A 20,922-nucleotide genomic window follows, 5' to 3' on the forward strand; every position below is an offset into this window, starting at 1 on the left:
TCTAATTTAGCAAGAAAGGAAATAACATTGGGAAAAGAGATGTTAGAGTAGGGTCTTGTTCTTGCTTAATTAACTTTAATAGATTTTAGAATTGAAACTTTTATAGATGATAACTAATAGGCTGTCAGCATTTTTAATGAGCATAACGGACTACTTCAGGTTCATGTAAAAATAATTTTTTAGGAGGTCCTTTTAGAGCATGAGTTAACGGCAAACTTAAATAATCAAATGAGCTGCTCATTAATGATGTCCAGTTGCTAACAGATTGAAAATGAAATTTTATGTTATACTTGTGGAGTGATTTGGTGTGACCGCTGTTTATTCATTGGCCAAGGTGGTGAGTGTTCAGGAGATGCTGATGACTGAATATACTGTAATGACTGTTGGTGACTGAAGATCTCTGTAAACAGAGATGTCCTTCCCATAAACATGGCAATGAGATGGTCATTTTAGGTTCTCGTTTTTCCCTTTCTAAAATGTATCTTGGAGAGCTTGTAACACTTAAAGGAATGCTCTTTGTTCAGAAGATTCCTTTGCCTCCAATAAAAATAGTCAGTTCTCATCCTTGTTAGTTTCCAGACAAATTACGTTATTGAAAGTTCTTTTTCCTGTGTCACTTCGGGTGTGATCTAGAGCACATGTGCAGGAAATGGAGAGAAAGGAAATTCAACTGATTAAAAGCATGAAGACACTGATTTATAAAAGAAGTCCAGTAATAATGCACTTCTTGTTTGCAGGTATTTTTATTACATTTGAAATAAGCATTCTCCTTTTGAAAAGATACGATAGGGCTAAGATTTATTTTAATTTTCAAAATGTTTAGGCCCAAGGAAGCTAAACATGATTTGACCTTTCTGTAATTGGTGCTTGAGATATTCTTAAAATATAGTGTTACCTGTGTTTACAATTGTATTATTTTTTTATTCACAGCAAACGTATGTTTCAGAAGCGCTGGGTTAAGTTTGATGGAGACAGCATTTCTTATTACAATAATGAAAAGGTAAATGACATGTTTTGGTCATGTATGGGACAAAATGCATCTGTGTAATCCACACATTACCATTAAGAAGTTCAGAAATAATTACAAAGGAATATTCTTCTTAAAATCATTTTCAGTTACAAAGAATTAGGATGAGATATTATTGAACATTTTAAGGTGTCCTTGAGATCTTCATGTATTGTTCATCCTCTTATTTTCTAGAAGGGCTTGTATTCCTGACCTTTTCAGGTAGATATCATCAGAAATTCTTACTGTATTGAAGGAATGACACTGCTGCATTCTGCAAAACACATTTAAGAGTTCCAGCGTTATTTTGACGGTGGTGTGTCTTATGGGAACCCAGCCTGCTGGAGATTTTGAGAGAGAGAAATTGAATGTGGCTTGGAAGACTTTTTATAAACCAAAACCCCCATACACTCGCTTACTCTTTCATTAAAAATGTCTCTTTCCTCTTTGCCTTCTAGGAATAATTACATCTCATTGGAGTAGGTGATGTTTGAATGGGTCTCTTGAAAATCAGCGTAGTACTGTGATGTCGGTGGTTGTTCTTTGTTTCTGTACCTAAGGACTGAATCTTACTGAAACATTTGCAGACTCATGAGTTGCTTTGATTTAAGTAGTTCACTTCCGATATGTAATTTATAAGTCATGGTTTTCAACAAAATGTGTATTCCCCCTGTGAAACTGAGATTTACAAAAGACTTATTTTACCATTTGATACTATATTTTTCACAATAGGAACGTAGGGGTTTTTTGAGACCTGTCCTTAAACACGGCATTCTTTTTTATTTTAAAGATATTTTTTTTTGTCTTCTATTTAACACACTTTAGTCAGGTACAGGTTTTTTTTTTTTTCTTTTGCTCTGTGATTAATCAATTTCTCCTCTTGGAAGAAATGAAAAACTTATTAAAAGTGATAGATGATTGTATAATATGTGTGTGTGGTGGAGATGAGGTTATATGCTGTGTGCTATTTGAAATGCTAGAAAGCATTACCTGTTGAAGATGCATATTAAATTAGGAGCAAAATACAATTTCAGGTAAAAGTTCTTGAGCAGTATGACAGGTGACGGTAATCAATAAGGGTCCCCTAGATGCTTTATAATATGCACACTCTTAGACCTATTCTAGCAGATTATGAAGGGAGTAGAAATGAGGTAGGAAAAGACGGTTTATTTCCTGAGGGGCCAGAGAAATTAAGAACAAGCTCAAAAAATTATTTACATTGATCTTCATGCCTACTGATTAGGAACATGAAACAATCTGCTTTTACTTGCTTACTTTGCTTCACTCACAGCAGAAGGCACGATTGCATAGACGAGGGGAACAATAGAATAACATTTGGATTGCAGTGACAAAATAAATGTTACCCCTTTGTGGTATTCATCCCAGGGCTTCCAAGGAGCAGAAAAGCAGGGTTAGTCATTAAGAAAGACTTGAGAAGTACAGCGTTGGGATTTGCTTAACACTGCCTGTAGCATAATTAGAGAAAGAAATGCTAATACAGAATTTTAAATCTTGTACCTGCACTGGGGATTTTTGTAAAAAAATTTTTTTTTTTGAAGGTCACTGAAAAAGTTACTTGGAGGTCAATTACTCTAAAGCAGTACTTTTTATACATTCATCTGTCATAGGAGATTCCAGAAATCTTCCCTTCTGCTCAAAGGAATATTAAGTGTTTCATATGATGCATAGAAAGCTACCAACTCTGTATCGTCTATTTAAAAGGTCTCTGTGATAGGTTAGACTATCAGGAGCTTGCAAAAGGCTTGGTCTGAAGCCTCTTTCTCTCCCTTTTCCTGGAATCTGAGTACAAAACCTCATCCCTGGGTTTGAAAGAGACGCTGGTTGGTCTGTGTGTGCATACAATTTGACCAAATCTGGGTGTCTGACTTGATGAGTCATGTATGCAAAGAACTTCATAAGTCTGAGAACTGTGAGGATTGAAGCAAATTCTGGGAACCTGATGAAAGGATTTGGTGAAACTCTTGGACTAGCTTGCAGATAGGAGGAAAACATAGTTGTCTACCAATAGTTCTCAGTGCACAGTGGGACTGTGTTGGGTGAGCAGTGGTGTTACTGGGGAACATGAGTTTTTGGTGCATTGGTCTCTGCTGGATCACTACTCCCACACTCAGGGTATTCGTATTGCCTCCTAGATGGATACCAGCATGTTCTTGCTGTTGCTTGCGTGTTGTTACCTTGATATTGTAAGCAACTGGTTGCAGACCCATCAAGACCTGCATGCACCTTAGGAGCCGGTTCTGGTAAAAGACGAAGATAATTATACACTTCATTGCAAGGTGGCGGGTGCCTCATGGCTAGCTATATATATATATTTAAATGGGGAAGTTGTTTTAATTTTAGATCTATTCTAATGTGTGTTTGTCCAAGGATGTTCCTACACAGGCAAGCATGTTATAAAGGAGTTGTTATACTACTTTTGGTTTCACATATCAGTTAAAAGTAGTTCTCAAAGGGAAGACAATCTGAACTCTGATATGTTTCCAATTATTACAAGCAGAGAAGGGTAGACTCAGTGGAATGAAACTGTTCATTTTACCCAGAAACACTACCAATATTAAAAAGCTCTATTTGTCATTCAAATTAGGAACTTAAGTGAGTTTCTCAAGAAGGGGAAGTGTGTTATGTGGCTAATTAAGAGTGAAACAAGTGGAGGATGGGGAGGGGGAAAGACACAGAGGGTAGCATTCCTGAAAATGTGTACTTAGCCTATCTAAGTGCTTCTCTGAATGATTTAAACCTTAATTTTCTAAATATTTCTCTAACCTTGTTCTAGTTGTGCATCAACTTCTAATCGGTAGAGATCTCGTCTTTCTTTTATATCTGCATATATGAAAAAAAGATTTTGTTTTCTACAAACAGCATCTGACCTAGGAACAGTTTTTGTTTGAATCTGTGATGCTGCTCATTTCTTCTATGTTCATGGTCCTGAGCAAGTTGCTGTGGTTAGAGCAACATCCCGTGTGGTTTTGTCTTAACAGAATGTGGTTAACTGAAGTGAGAGCAAACTGAAGAGAGGAAGGTAGAATTTGAGAATTCTTTTCAACTATCCAATATGCTTAGTTTTTGTTTCAAATTTTTTCCTACTCTTGGCAGGAGAACTCTGGTGCTTGAACATGTACTTTATAGTAAGGCAAAAACTGCTGGTTATATTGAAAGTTTTTATTTAAAAGCATCTTAGGGTCCCTGACAAATATATCGGTGATTTAGGAAAAAGACCTGCCTTTTTATGGGGAGAACTTCAAAGTTTTGTTGTATTGTTACATGTGAGCATAATAAAGGACAAAACTCACTGTGAAACAGGTGAATCATTGTCATTCTTGAAATAGGTCTTGTTTAATCTGTTGTGGAAGGAAAGCCAAAGCAGTGCAAAACAGTTTTTTCCAGAATCTTAGCCCAGCTCTGCAACACAACTATCAAGGAGGACTCCTTTGGGCTGTATTTGAAAATGAAAGTTTTCATCAAAGCAGTTGATATCAAAATAACATTTTTCTTTCCCCACTAGAAAATTGTGCCATCAGAATTTTTTAGCAGCCCTAAACCTAGTGTACACCTTCCAGTAACAAAAGAAGTATCTGTGAGGTTTTTGATTGTGTTGTTTGCTTTTGTTTTCTATATTCTTAAATATTCACCTAATTTCTTGTTGGGAGCTTTTCAAAGAGATAAATTGTATCTTAATCAACAAGAGCTTTTTAACAGTAGGCATTATTTCTTGCACATGAAAGAGAAGCTGCTGCAGGAATAAGATTGAGAAATTATGGTTTAAACTGTATTTGAAAATATGTATGCCTTGGAGAACACTTTGAAAAGGATTCTTTAAGTAGTAAAACCAAAACTATGCTCAGCTTAAAAAGAAACTGACTTTTCTTTTAAGCAAATAAAAGAAAATAGCTGTGACTTCCAGCAGTCTGAATTATTCTCTCACAATACCAAATACAGCCAGTAGATGCCTGCAAACACCATAATATAATTATATCTGAACACTTTAGAAATAGTATATGTAATGAGTTTGCTTTGCCATTGTGAAGGATCAGTAGTTAACATAATATCCATCCTTATTAAGAAATATGTTAAAATCTCTCCTCTAACAAATATAGCCATAGTGAGAATAGATCTGAAGTGCTAAGAACATTCTGGGTGACAGTAACTCTTGTGTGCAATAACAGTAATGTTCACTTCAGCTGTATTTTGATTTTCTATTTATTTATTTGCTAAACTGCATTCACTGATTTATATATATACACCTAGAAGTGAAACAACATAAGAGTGTGAATTTGTTGAAAATGAGTAGTATATTAATCAGTAGTATAGTAAACAAAAGAAAGATCCTGTGTATCCTTCATGCTTAGCATTCATAGTGGTTCCTTAAGCCCTTGTATAAAGTCTATTATAATAATTTATACTTTGGGAGGAAAGTTATTGCAGTACAAGTTCTTTATGGGGAGCTGACTCTTGGACTATTACTGCATCTGGATCATAAATCTTAGCAGTATATCTGAATTGTCTTAGTCAGAAAACCAATTGATCAAAGCATAGGGGGGACAGGAGCAGCAGTGTTAACTCTGGAATCTAGGGACTGTGCAGAAAGTATTTCCTAAGTGTTGCATGTCTGCTTGAGCTCTGCCCCCCGCAGGGAATAGTTAGGTTAATTAGGTTAAAAGATGAACCACATGGAGAAAGTACTTGGAGCAATTCCTTTTTCCTATCTTGCTTTTGTTTTCACTTGTCCCGATTCCTAGTTGGAAATTAGCAAATGTTGGGAAAATTTGCTGTGACGCTAAAACGATGGTTTTGAGAGATGGTTCTCCTCCTACCTCATATAGCAGAAAAGTACATACCTGATCCAGGCGATAGGATTCTTATTAGTAATGACAGGGCAGTAATTTCTAGAGAGTGATGACCCCTTTTCAGTTCAAAATTAAGGATAAAATCAGTGAATTTACTTTTCTTATGGGCTAGTCACTGAAGGAGTGGGGAAGGAACAGAAAAATTCTTTGGAATTTTCTGCTTGGAGAAAGCACAACTTTTTCCCTTGTCTGATTCTATTCTATGAGTATAATAATTATATTATTTTAATTATGGTTCTGTGAGATAGTCAATGTAATTTACTTTGGCATAAAATTGTAAATTTGAGTGTGTGATATTTTGCAATATTAGTGCCATTAGACAATTTATGAAGTTGTATCTCAAATATATGCATTCTATCTCACCATGGGATTTTAAAAGGCAGTAGGTGTGCATAGACCCAGAAGAGTGAAGTTGGTGATGTGTGGGGAGTGAAGTGGTTTACTTACTGATGCAGTTTTATTAATAGTGTGGTGAACTTTTAGGAGCACAGCCTGTGTATGTGAACTTCCTAAACATGACGGCAGGTAATACTACCTGAGAGACATTTAACATTCCATGAGAGTTATTAACTATTTCTATTGCATTTTTATTATAGGAAGTGTTCTCAAAGGGAATAATAATGCTTTCTGCTATAGCAACAGTAAGAGTTCATGGAGAGAATAAATTTGAGGTTGTCACATCCCATAGGACTTTTGTCTTCCGTGTGGATAAAGAAGGTAAGTAGAACATGTATAATTCTAATGATCGCCAGAAAGCCATATAGTCACTGCTGATAAATTATGTTTGTGAAATATAACTTGTTATATTACCAGAAATATTTCTGGAATTCAGCTGTTTTGGGCTCATAGTGTGAAACTGAAGATAGCCGTAAGCTCATTAAAAACAACTGAAATTGTTGGGGAATGGCTTTTAAGAATATCAAAATGAGAATATTGTTTTCCAACTCATGCCTCCTTCCCAAAGATGAATTTTTCTGGATGTTCCTCAGGTCTCACTAGCAGCTCTTACAGCCTGTGTGCTCTCAACCATCTGCTCTGAGTCACCACTTGATATAAAATCACAAAGAGCAAGAATGAAGTTGATGGCTTGAATGTGGTGCTGCGATCAAAGGAAATCTGGGTTTTTCTGTGTGTCTTTTTTTTACTGCCTGATACAGTATTTTCAGCCATGTATTGATAGAGAATAGAAATGTAAATTGTAGTAGTGGAATTAGTATGCCTTCTAATTTAATGCTTTATCAACCTACAGCTGTAATATGTGGAATCATTATCAGTGCATGTATGACTTATTTATGGAAACAATCAAATAAAATGGAATACCTAGGGGGGGAAAAAAAAAAGATATGCAGTATGTATTTAAAGCAGTACAAGCCAGACTCATTATAACTAAGGGTCTCTCTTCGTTTCCATTATCAAATCCCATTTTAATGGGTTATAGCTTGGTTGTAAACTTTTGCTGCAGGCTGTAACAGGAATGCAGCATCAGTGAACAAATCCTTCTTATCAGGTTTGGCTCAAATCATTTCATGTGCTTTTATGCTCTTAGCTGAGTTTAAAAGTATGTCTATTTTTATTATTTTTTCTTTTCTCTTCCAAATTTATTTTTTTTACTTTTCTTATAAATTGGGACATAACCACGTTAGTGCAATACATTTTGTAGGGCTGTAATTTGCTTTATGGACCGTTTCCTTTGAATGCTTTGAAAACATTAACAACTTATACTGACTTATAAAATACATTCAGAGCAACAGCTTGTTATACATTAAATTGCATTTCCATTTAGTATATAATCATCTTTGGACATAGGGGCCTGTCTGTAAAACTGTTCATTTAAGGTTAGAAATGTGTGTTGTACAAGTAATTTGGTCCTTACTGTATCCAGAGCTGGATGATGTATTCATAGTAAATTATGTGAGTAACCCTGCTTGCTTTCTGTTATGTGTGCAAACTGTTACTTGATGCTATTCCTTCTGTGGGTATGTGGTTGGGAATTGTTCTGTGACTATGCTCGTTTTGTTTTCTTTCAGTACTCTGATTTATTATTTTTTGGTATATGGAAAATACACTTTTTTATTGATTTAAATATCTTGAGGGAAAAACTCTATATATACACTTTGGAAAGTCTAGGGGAATTTGGGGGCAAAAAATTAAGTAGTTAGGTGATAGCAATGAGTTAGAGCATAATTGCTCAGATGCAGTGAGATTTTTTTTAATTGGAATGAAATACTGTTAAAAAAATTTTAGAGTAATTTGATGCCCTCAATTATACTGAAATATTCCAGTGATCTTTTCAAAGTGCTTTAAAAGAGTGTGTATTAAAAAACATCTAAAGGAGCACTTGGATCACCTTCCCTGTGGCTGCTATCTTCCTCTTCAAACTATTTTCTGATGCTTAAATTTGTGTATTTGTTCCTACTTGTTGCACATATGACACTTGTGAAGTAAGCATTTTACTGTTTTAACAGTGCTCTTTGCAGTGTTTGACACTGATTGTGTCAACTTCATATATACTGTGGATAGAACTTCCCTTCCATTCCTGCCCCCTCCAATATATTTTATGACCTGAATCTTTCAGAGCAAAGAGTTGAAATATTCATGAAGTTCCAATTGCATGGGGCAAGTCTAATTCATTCAGAGTATTCAGCATTAAAGTATATTGATCTTAGCCTGGTGAAATATCTGAACATAGTGAATGAGACTGAGTGGAACTTTATTACTTCACCTACTTGTGTTCATGTATTTGTAAGATGTTAAATTAATAATGCATGCAAAGATATTCAAACATGCACTTTCTTGATTACTCGGTACCCTTGACAATATCAAGCTTAACCACTACACCTTAATGCAATAGATTGTAAATTGCCAAATGTTTATGGCCAAAGCATGGCCAAACATAGAATAGCATTGGGGATGGCTTGCCTCTTTAGTGACAGGTGATAAGCTCCCTGGTTTTTGCTTGCATAACTTCTGTAGTTCTTTCCCATTGATCTGGCTTCCAGAAGGTGAATATGCCACCTGTCTACCACCTCAGTCTTTAAGCTGTCTGAAATTCAGCATCTTAGAACTAGCAGTCATGATTTTAAGAACCTCATAAGTTTGTATAACACTTAAATTTTTATTTTGATTGTTGGGAGCTAACTGAATGGCTATCTTTGCTAACATCTCCGCTGATACGTACTCTCATGTTGTTTTTATTTCCACCTCCTCTTGAGGGTGGATGTTCTCTCTGGTGTGTTATAGCTGTACCATCAACCAGCATAGCATAGTAGGAAGAAGAGAAAAACAAATGTGGTAGAGAAGAATGGAGCTGCTGCTTAATCATGTGTCTTTGCCTAATTTTTTTTCTTGTTTAGAAGAAAGGAATGACTGGGTTAATACGATGCTCAATGCCTTGAAATCGCAGCCTGATAATAACTCTCAGTCTCGAACTTCTGTCGCCCCTGAGAAAAGTGGATATCTTGAACTGAAAGGATACAAAGCCAAAATCTTTATTCTTCTTCAGGGGAATACTGTGTGGATCTGCAAAAATGAGCAGGTAAATTTTTCATATGCTTTTTGTGAATGAATGCTTATAAAGATGATTTAACTAGTGAGTTGGAAATTGATGGCTCTTTGTGAATAGGTACATTTCAATATAAATGCATATCTCTCTTTTATGTAGTACTTTATTGCTGCAATTCTCAGGAGGTTTCAAAAAGCAGGAGAAGTATCATTATGTCTATTGTATGATGGAAAAAACGCATATATAGTGAGGTGAAGTGAAAAGCCCTGAGTGTCACAACAGGTTAGTGGCAGGGCTGAGATTAATTCACTCTTAAAATGTGTGCCATAAGCACTCTACTAATTCAGAAAGCTTTTTTTTGTGCACTGGTTTGACTGTCCTATAATATAGTGCTCTGGAAAGTGTGCTGTACAGAAGTAGGTTGTGGTATTTAAGTGATACTTCACCTAAGTGTTCAAAACTGGTGTTCTTTGTGTGTTTTAAGAACATAGATTGACCACTTTCTGTTGTGTGCTATAATATATCAAAAAAATCCATTATTAAAAGACATGAACCAGGTCTATTCAGCTCCCAAAATCCAGGGCTTTTTGTTTTGTTTTGCGCGTGAGTATATTATGATGTGAAGTAGTTAGCTGTGGAACTCTTTAGGATGCTGTGGATAGGGAATAAATGGGGATAATTGCATTCAATGACTGGCTGTGTGAACTAGTGGGGGGAAAAAAAAATCTACTGCAGGACATTAAATGGATGGTATTATTTCTGTGTGAGGAAATCTATGACCTGTGAGTAGCTGGAACCTGGGAGGGCGCTTGGGGGAGGTGTTGTTACATGTTTGCTTTGTTCTCATGTTCTCTCAAATCTGTGTACAGAGAAACTCCTGTTTCAAATGCAAATGGTGTCTCAGTAAGACTTCTCATTTTGGAGTTGATCTCATTTCCTCTCCTGTTGTCCTCTTAAGTGTGAACTTATTTAGATAGGCTTGGGGGACCACATAATGTTCAGTGTTAGATCTTACTGTTCTTTCCCAGGGAATTTCAGGAAATTTGAGACTGAGAAAGACTTTTTTTTTTTTTTTTTTTTTTTTTTTTTTTTTCTTTCTTTTCCCTTTCTTTCTTTCTTCTTACTGTGCTCCAAGGAAGTTTTACTTGTTAGGTACATTCTTTGAGGTCAGTCAACAACCAACTGATCAAAAATGTGATGCAATTTATGGATTTAAGCCTGCAACATGTGTTTTGTGGATGTAGCACCATGAAGAGGAACTGGTCTTCATAGTTGAGTGCTGAAATCCTCAGCCTTGATTAATGTAATAAATAGGTGACCTTCCAGTTAGTTTGGTTATTTCAGTAAAGTCTACAGCTACAGGTCTTTAAGAGGAATAAAACCAAAATGCAAACACCCCCCACCACACACCCTGAAACCCTGTACTTCACGGAGGTTCTCTTACATCATTCCAGGAGAAAGAATGAAGTCGACCAAGTTACTTTGCAGTCTCTGCCTGTGGGATGATCCACACTGTGCTGCAGTGCTCAATGTTACTGTTCCGTCCCGGTGTTTCCAGGTATTTAATCAGTGAGAATCCCTGGAATGCATTCTCATCAATGAGAGTCCTCTCTTTGTGGATGTTCATTGTAATGAGCCACTTTTGCCTTCAGAATCAATACTGTATCCATGTTATGCCCTTGAATACTTTTGAGTGCTGCCTCATGGGTGTTCTGAGCTTCTTGATTAAGGGACAAATGTGGTACTTCAATGAAGTATACAGACTTGTGGAGGAATTTATTTTCCAGAGTGATAGGTGAGTTGAAACTAGCTATGTCCCTCTTGAGAGTTTCAGTACCAGGCATCCAATTTCTGCTTTCTTGCTTCTTTCTTACTCTGACTGCGTATAACAGTTGGGAGAATGTTTCTTGCCTCAAGTAGTCCCTTGATGTTTCTCTGTTGATATGGGGCACTCCTGGTTCTGCCCGCTATGCTGAGTCAGTTTTTCTGACACTCTTAGAATGTTAGAAAACACTTCCAGAGCAATTCACTGTTGAAGGGTTCTTGGTTGCTCTGTTAAATGTTTTCAGAGTGCAGATTATGACTATATAAAATAATCCAAGCCTGTTGTGTCTCTGTCATCTGGTCATGTCGTGTTGTGTCCCATCCCCCCTCCCCCACCCCCAACAAGTTCCATTCTTACAGATTTTTTTTTTTTTTAAGTTACTGTTTTATACGTGCATGTGTGCGTTGGACCTATTGCCTGTACGGCTGTATGGTAAGTTGTATCAGCTCTGCCCTTTCACCACAATTGATTTCAGATTTGCTTTAGCTGATCATGAAAGCACGCCCTTATACAGCCTTTCTACTTGATGGTTATTCCCTTCTACTACATGGATGCTCTGCAGAGATCACTGACTGCAGTGCAGCAGAAGGGAAACCAAAATCAAGCCCAGAAACAGAATGAAAGTTAGACATGCTGCCAGCCTGTCAGCTCCTTCTGCCTGTAGGAAAACTGCAAACAGTGGTGCAAACCCAGCTTCTTCCCAAAACTTATTTACTTAAAATCCCAGATATCAAATCGTCCTAATAGATTTCTTTTTAGATCCTCTGCTTGAACAAATGTGACTGTCTTTATGCGATATCTGGCTATTTGGGAACCGGAAGAAATGGCTTCTGTCTTTAATCTTCCATAGTCTCTAATTCTTCTCTCAGTACCTCTCGTGTTTTATTTTCAAGTTGAAAAACGATTTCTTTTTACTGCAGCACTGAAAACCCTTTAATACAGCATTAATCCATTAGAGGGCTCTGTTGTTCTAAAAATCTTTCACTGTCACAAGTTTGCGCTTTAGCCAGTAATTACCAGGCAAATACGTCCAGGGATGTCCTCGAATCCTGTTCATATTGGAATTCACATCCATACTAGAATGACTCCCAGAGAGACTTAGAGGGGTTTATTATAACTGCAGTGCTAAAAGACACCTATTTAGACTTCTTACAATGTTGAAATGAGATCGGATCAAGCTGACTTATTGATTTCTATTAAACTTGATAGAGGAGAGTCCACTGTTACTTTAAAAGATTTTTCTTCATTGTTAAAAGTGGAGAAGATCCTAAGCCAAATGCCAAGTCCTAACATAACCACCATGAACTTTGTGAAGTTCAGATTGAGATCAGAACATCATGTCTCAGGCCCATTTCTAGTTAAAAAGTGATTGGTTTAGCTTGAGCTTCTGGCAGTGATATAGTGCTAGTATGAAACCATCAATTTCTTTGACTCTCCATGTAGTGTGAATTTCTTAAACTTCCTCTCTGGAGCAAAAGTGAAAAATAGATCGTACAGAATCAATTTGTTCAACCTGCAAGTTGCTGAAATTCCCATTTCTATTTCAAAATCACTCGTGCTTAAATAAAAACATGTCATCTGATCCTTCATGACAGCTCAAACATTGGCTTGAAATGTCAGTCTGCTATGGTGGTGCCAGTGATAACCTCCCCTCTGTGACCATCGGAAGGGCTCTGACAGATGCTTGCCTGGTCTGCTAGAATATACCCCCTTCGTTAGGATGTATTTAAGATTCACCAGTATTTAAAGTCAGGGAGGGCCCAGGTGTCACAGTGTTTGCACTAGAATTTGGCTTTGATAAAAAGACTTCAGGATCCTCTTTGTTACTGCCTTGGGTGGTTCTGGACTAGATGTGTTTACCTGGATATTTGAGGAAACTGTGCCAAATACAAAGACTGGGAAATGGTAGGTATGGCTGCGTGCCATAATTATTTGTGACTTTTTTCCTCCATGCATGATTCCAAGTTAAAGCCTGAATGGTGATGAGTTTTTTCTCTATTATGTACAAAAAAGAGTATCCATTTCTTATCGAAAACCTCTTGTTTCATTTTGGCTCAATGCTCTTATTGATTTCAGAGGGTTTTTTGTTTTGTCAAAGATTGAAATGATTTGCTCTGTGGCAGATGGAAATGTTTATTAATGTTGAGTGAACCAGTAAGAGAGTGCCTAGTAATTTTCATTTCCTCTCTAATGCTAATGGTGCATTTGAAGCAAAACTGGACAACATCAAAAGATGTGCTACGGGAAATTATACTAAACAAGTAGAAGATGGCAAAAGAAATGATAAGGTAAAGAACTGGTAAGGGGATAGAAGTTAAAGATGATGCTTGAGCTTGTTGTTCTGAAAGAGAGGAAGTTATGTGAGTATCAGTGGAGGGAAGCGAAAGGGTTGTCTTCATGTATCTCTGTGTGCGTAAGAAGAGAGATGCGTTCTTATCTCTGTTAAGAAACTAGATGATCTTTAAACATCCCTTCCAACCCAAACCATTCTATGATTCTGAAATACCATGCCAGAGATTGGTTGAGATTCAGGGGCACACTTAGAAGTCTGTGACTTTTTGGTAATAGCAATGGGAATTCATAATGATCCTCTACAAAGGGATTGTACGTGAGGAAATACCCTGTTTTTTCCTGAGGAACATACAATCCTATTATTAATCACGAACATGATGGATGAGAAAGAGAAACGCTTAAAAAAAATTGAGTAAAGGATCTGTTAAAGAGAGTAGAAAGTGTCTAACAATGGAAGGCGAACAGGGAAGAATAGTTAAATGAAGTCCTGAAGATGGGTAGTAATGATTGTTTGTCACGATAAAGCAGTATGAGAAAGCCCTTTTAATGTATTTAGTTTCTCTGTTGTAGCATTGTGATAATATTTGTGAGTCCAAGGTGATCGCAACAGCAATATGAAAGAAGAGTTGGGGAGAGGAATTGAATGTAAATTGAGTAGAAAGCAAAATAGTTGCTTAAAGATTTTAAGATCTAACGAGTAACCCTGAGCAAAGCACCTGACAGTTTTGAAAAGGAGCTAGGGAAAGTGACGGGGGATTAAAGGCAACGAAAGAAAGCGAGAGGAGGAATGGGAAGACCTTTGAGATATTTGATAAGTGGTAAGTGAGAGGAGAGAGACGTGCCTGATACGCACTGGGGTAGGGCAGTGGAAGGTGGAATTACTGAGAATAAGAAAAGAAGAAACAGTGTCGTCCGTGTTGTTTGCATTCCCCCTGCTCCCTAACCATCTCCCCTGCCCAAGAACACAAGTCCTTTTGGAGATTTTGTGGTGATAAGCTGTTATTTCTAATGATAACTGGGAAGATCTTTAAAGAAAGAGTTCTCTACTTGATTGCTGGTGCAGACTGTAATAAAACATGTTTACAAACACATGAATAAGCCTGGCCCAAGATGCCTTAGGTAGGTGGAGGTGACAGAAAAATAAATGAACGTTTGTCCTCCTTTGTCCTTGCTTGATCCATTCAGGCTTTACCCTTTACTTCAGAATGATACAATCTGTAGCAAGATATTAAAAAACAAAACAACCCAAAAATAAACCAAATATATTGGAGGGGAAAGATTAATATGAGCAAGCATTTTAAGATACCGATACATTGGTGACTTGACGTGGAAGCAAATGATCCAGCCTCTTTTAAATATGGTTGTTTGCATCAAGCTGTAGCTGGAATGATAGGTTAAGGTCATATTCCTAATTTTCCAACAGTTCCTTGGCAAGAAATTCATTCTAGTCATCCACACTTAAAGCCATGGTAAAGACCAATTGCTGTGCGTGACTTCAGAAACAACTGAGTAGGAAACAACTTGAATTCTGTAAGAAAGCTCAAAAACTTTCTTTTTTTGCCTAGGGTACAATACAAAAGGAACAATTACAGGAAATTATGATGGGTTAGGAAAACATTTTTTGTTGTTCTACCATTACTGCTTCAGGTTTAAATTGCTAAATTTTACCCCTGCTCCAAAAAAAGATAAAAAATGAGTTTAAAATAATAAGCTGTTAAAGTAAGGTGGCTGAATCAAACATGAAGAATGTGTCTGTGACCACCTGTTCAGGGAAGACCTGCATTTTGTATTAAAAAAAATTTTTGTGGGATGTTGTTCTAGGTGTTGAAGATATTAAAGACCTCGGAGAAGGGCATAAACAGGGATTCTATCAAAGAAAAATTGAACAGTTCATGTTAAACACTTCTATGAGCAGTTTGGCTATATGAGGATTTGATTTTTCTTGTTTATTTGTTTTATGCTATTAAGATCTCATTGAGACATAAGCACACCTTAAAGGAGCCATGAAACATGATAGAAAGCTTAATGCTTCCACAATGATAATTTGGTTTGGGGTAGAGAGTAGGGAAGAAGGAAGGAAAATGACAAGTTCTCAGCTTCTCAGTAATGCTCAGCTGAGCTTTCTGGATGACTGGTACATATACAGCCAGCTACCTTGATCACGTAAAAATTAGCAATGAAGGAAAGTAGGATTATTTTTTTTTTTAATATTATGAAGAAAAAGATTTTACAGAGTGGCACAGCACATGCATAAATAGTTGAAAAAGGTTTTAGATCTACTTGTCATAAGGCTTTAACACTACTAATGCAGTATTGGGGAAATCTGTTTTCCTCTAAGAGTACTGGAATTACCTGAGACCATTACCCATCACTATTCATGTTACTTGCATATAAGCTTGGCTTCAAATCCCATGGTAAAATAAACTATTGGATCAAAAGCCCTAAATATAGGAGGCAGGGCATCGCTATGTGTATTGTCATTTATAATGGTAGACCAGTTCTGCATTTATTTATTTAAAGTCACGTGAACAAGTTATTTCTGCATTCAGTGAACCTGTAAGATTTTATAATTAGTGTGTGTGAATATATATACACACACGTGCACTAAGATTATGGAGTGCTTTCTTTTTTTGTGTGTGTGCAAGAAGGATCGAGATGACAACAAAACTGAAGAAAAAGTATTTTTCAAGAATAGTTAGATCTCTCTTCTTTCAATAGCTCAACATACTGTGGAATTAAATGCAGCTAGAATGTTATTTTGCTCCTGGTTTGATTACTATTTAATTGTAAACATATCAGTCAGTTCTTATAGGACACATGCTGAAGAACTACTCAGTAGCTTTGGTTTGCTTTTTCTCCTGTAAATTGAGGGCAATGTAAAACATGTTTTTCTTATTCATCTGTTACTTCTATGCATTTGCCATGTTTGGGACAGAATAGCTTTAAACATTCCAGTGGCAACATTGATTACTTTTTTTTTCCCCCTCAGCCTGCATCCTTTATTTCAGGTATTAAACTAATTAGTATAGCTGAAATATTAATATTTATGTAAAGTTACAAAGCCGTTACAACAGTGAAGAGTACACTATTTCTGAGGCAGTGTAGACAACATATCCTCACTGAAGTGTTCATTCCACGAACTTAAAAGGTAGGTACAAACATATGCTATGATAGCGTATGTGAATTCCCTTTCCTAATTAGTTAAAAATAGCATGATATGCCATTGCAAATTTTTAATTATTTAGCATATATCTTATGTTATCAACTTGCCATTTTTGAAATCTGTTACAACTCAATTAACTAAATGCAGTTTATGAATTTAATCTTAAGTTAATTGGTGTGGCAGAGCTCAGACAAGTAATGTCATAAAAAGATTTTTTTGGGTTCAATACAACTCGATACAACTTCGTCCTTTATCATATAGGCAATGTATGGATATCATTCTGTGAAAGCTAAGCTTTAACAGAGACGAGACTATTCTTTTGTCCAGTCTGAAGTGGAAAAGCAATATTCTTGAAGACCTTGGGATTTGCTTAATCTATGATGAGTATGAGGAGATGAGCACTGGCAGTCACATTATGATAATTAAAATGTTCTCCTTGGTTGCAATACTAAATGAAATGGATTAGCATGCACTATCAGGAGACCAGAGTATGTCTGCAATTCATTAACGTGCCTTGGAACTGACACTGCACAATCTAGAACCACAAGCACTTAAAATCAGGTGATTGATCATAATGCATTTAGATTGCAGTAGCTGAACGAGCAGGAAAAGTACAGTGTTCATGAAGAAAACTGTTTTAACATTCATGGATTTCTGTTATTCCTTCATGATGATTTCCAAGATTGGGTAGTCTCACTTCAATTTCTGTTGGAGTTCGTCAGAGTAAGAACCATTGGAAGTTAAAATGCCCGGAATTTGTAGTCATCCCCCGCCCCCCCCTTTTTTTTTTTACAAACAATTAATCAGTGGACACTTGCTCCAGAACTGTTGTCTTCTGCACAATGTGTGCTGAAAATGAGGACAGTATCTTTGTAGGCAGTGGAGAGAGAACAGGTTGGTGTTGCTATTGGACTACTAAAATAATTAAGCCATTTAAGTTTTCATCGGTTATGAAAAGTGGATGGTTCAAAATAAGCTCATAAAGATGATCCTTAAAATACTGAGAACTTTAATATCATTGTAGCTTAAGTCACTTTGTAGTCTTTTGGACCTTAAGTTGTTTTTCATTTGTGCTGGTTTCTTCATCTTGTTTGGAGCAGTATGGCACTGTTCAGATAACAAAGCATCATTTTCTTTACTCCACTATTTTATATCTATAAACTTTATCCTAAATAATTGTATCATCCTTACAGCAAGAGGAAAGGAATTTGTGATTTACAGCATAGTAGGAATGCGGGGAATACCCCAGTGTGCTTTCTCAGCAATAATTTCTGTCCCTGGTTAATAAATTGCTAGGCCAACAAATTTGAACTTAATCAACTCAAACTGAATTATTGCCTCACGAAACACTTCAATGCTGTTGTTATTAAATGAAATTCTCCTTCTTAAATATTTTGCATGCAAAATAATACCTTGTTAAGAGATGGCATGCTTTAAAACTCGTTCATTAAAAATCAGTATCTTACAGATACTTCCAAAAAACTTCACTCAAGTTATTTCCATCTCACCATGTGGGACAGACATCCCCACCCCCCGCCCCGAATGACTGATATCTAATACTTTTAAAGAAACATTTGAAAAATATTACATGCACTGAATTGTAGCAAAAATTGAGCTTTATTACCTTTGCTTAAGATTGGCAGTGGGGCAGCTGGAAGACCATGTGAACAGGCCTGGGGAGTGGTTAAGAATGAAAATACTCAGCTTAACAGAGAAGATGAAAAGCAATGGTTCAGGAAATAAAAGGTGGAAATACTGGGTTTTTTTTAAGTGATGCATACAGACATTAGTATGTTTTGAGCATTTCAAATGACTTTTATTTAGTTGTTTTGGGGTTTTTTTTGCCTTTTGGGGATTTTTATGTTGTACTTTAGGATGAGCAGAAACAGCCTAAAGTTGCACCAGGGGAGGTTTAGATTGGATATTTGGAAATATTTCTTCACTGAAAGCATTATCAAGCATTGGAATGGGCTGCCCAGGGAAGTGGTTGAAGTCCCCATCCCTGGAAGTACTTAAAAGACTGGTAGATGAGGTGCTTACGGACATGTTTTAGTGGTAGACTTGATGGTGTTACGGGTAAATGATTGGACTCGATCTTAAAGGTCTTTTCCAACCTGATTCTATGATTCTACTTCTGCAGTATTGCAAATAAAATGTGCTTCGAAAAAATGTCGAGCCAAAGAGTGCAATGGCTGATGAATATGTTTTACTCATGAAAATAAACACTTTATTTATTGACTTTGCCAATAATTTGGGGGATTCTTATATCTAATATTTAATTGAATGTTATAGCTCCTGTCCATTTCTTTGTTTAAGGTGAGCTAGGCTATTAAAAAAAATCCCCCTGGCCATTGGATGACTCCATTTTGGTTATGGCAGAATTGTCTCTGTCTTGTACCATCCAGTGTTTTCAAATTGTCCGTGTTTCTATACTCTGCATCTAGGAAGGGAGGAGTCTATATCCGCTACACTGCATTTGTCCACGTTTATACATGTCTACAGCCTTTGGTATGCAGAGCCGTGTTAGAGTTACATGGGTGAGGTTTGAAAAAGGTCTTGAAGCAGTGTGGCTGCATTAGTATAATTAATACGGCTTTGTATGCTGCTTCCTGCTCACAATCAGCCTGTCTGATGCTTCTTTGAGAGGCTCTGCAGGACGTTGTGTGATGATGAGAGGTGTGATGTTTTTTCCAGCCAAGGGCTGTAATTCCTTGCCATAGGGTCATAAAGAAGTTCAAAGGCAGATAAAATGACAGCAGTCAGCAACAGCAGCTCGGTTCCTGCAACACAGGAGTAATTGCAGCCCGTTATTACAATTGACTCTCGCTTCTCTCCCCTGAAGGAACTGAGCAGCTGCCAATTTACTGGGCTGCAAGAAAACTGATGAGCCGGGAGATGGGGGTCATAACGAAAGTTGAGAAACTGATCAAGGCAAAATTCATTAGCCCTGAGTAGCCATAAGAGGAGAGGGAAACAGTGCTGACTGGTCATCACTGGTGCCCGGGTGGGAGATGGATTCTGACTTCCAGGTTGGTTTGTTTCACGTTGCACTTCTTTTTTCACAAAGAGAAGTGAGGGGGGTTCTAATGTCTTTTGTCTCATCTTGTTTAAAACAAACCAACCACGCAGCAGAGGTACCTGCCATTTTTATGTGACTTATCTAGAAAGGGCTTGTTTCACCCTGAATACATACATTGGCTTTTTCTCTGGGTGTTTTCTGTGTGCTCTGTAATTGTCCCTGTGCGTTAGGTATTTACAGGTTTCTCTCTTTCCTTCTACAATTAAAGCAGGATGATACAGAACCTGCTTCCTCTTCTGTTGTAGTTAATGATGGTGCGCAACTGGTAAAACTAAGAAGTCTGATTTGAGGTTGATCTTGGGTATTTGCACTTGCTTACGGTAAATGTGTACGATTAGCAGCTTAGATGTAAAACGCACGTGTCTATTGGTGTTCACACTAATAAATGCTAATGCGGAAATAAAAGGGTCACATCTACACAAAGCTCTGTTTCTTCATCCTCTCACTGATGAGCTAAGGAATATCAGAAACATACCTCTTAATATATGCAGGTGGATTTGACCTGGAATTTTAAAGGGAGAAGCAAAAATAAAGGTTAATAGAGTGCACTGTAGGTACAAACCTAGAAGATGTTATCTCATCACAGTTCTGCTTGATTCTGTGGTGCTGGCTGTTCAGGTCTTCTAACAGTGCAGGTCTTTCATCTACAGACCTAAATTTCTTTCTCTTACCCTGCATGCAGATGTATTTTAAACTTAACCTTAGGAGGCCTGCACAGATTTTGTTCTAGCTGCTTGTCCTTCTAAATGGAAAAGTTAAAGATGCATTTTCAGTATATACAAGGGAGTTTAAGGAAAGCTGTTGCTTGTAGGATCTAAATGCAGATACCTGGGGTGAATCTCCAGCTCTCTGCATGTCAGTTGGAGCTTTGCCGTTAATGTCAGAGTTGCCAGTGCTTTATTTTAAGTCCAGTTTTTTGTTTCATTCCTGAATTCTTGTTTGTCCTAGTTTCTTAAGTGGCATGGTCATGCTGGGAAAATATACCTCCTTCTAACTTCAGCATGTTTGCAGATTGCAGCTGCCCATATTTGCTAATACAGAAGGATTTTTTGGGAAGATTTTCTGTTCTCAGAAATCATTGTCGCATGTTACAAGCCTCCCCACCCACAGTTGGTGCAAAATGCTGCTGCTGGGTTTCTGAATATCCTGAAATGGGGCAATTTTCTAATTCTAGTTCTAATTCTATTTTA

General features: G+C 37.0%; 1 protein-coding gene across 1 annotated transcript in view; it reads left to right on the forward strand.

Annotated features, from left to right (window-relative positions):
• ARAP2 (ArfGAP with RhoGAP domain, ankyrin repeat and PH domain 2) overlaps window positions 1-20,922 on the forward strand; it is a gene marked incomplete at its 3' end in the record, with an annotated part of 100,816 nt that overhangs the window by 17,331 nt on the left and 62,563 nt on the right. Inside the window, exons 6-8 of the mRNA XM_009641067.2 lie at window positions 931-1,000; window positions 6,468-6,588; window positions 9,225-9,406. Of these exons, the coding sequence (XP_009639362.1) occupies window positions 931-1,000; window positions 6,468-6,588; window positions 9,225-9,406 (373 nt within the window). The remainder of the gene's footprint in view (window positions 1-930; window positions 1,001-6,467; window positions 6,589-9,224; window positions 9,407-20,922) is intronic.

Source organism: Egretta garzetta, unplaced genomic scaffold (assembly GCF_000687185.1).
Source record: "Egretta garzetta isolate BGI_Z169 unplaced genomic scaffold, ASM68718v1 scaffold836, whole genome shotgun sequence".
Taxonomy (NCBI): domain Eukaryota; kingdom Metazoa; phylum Chordata; class Aves; order Pelecaniformes; family Ardeidae; genus Egretta; species Egretta garzetta.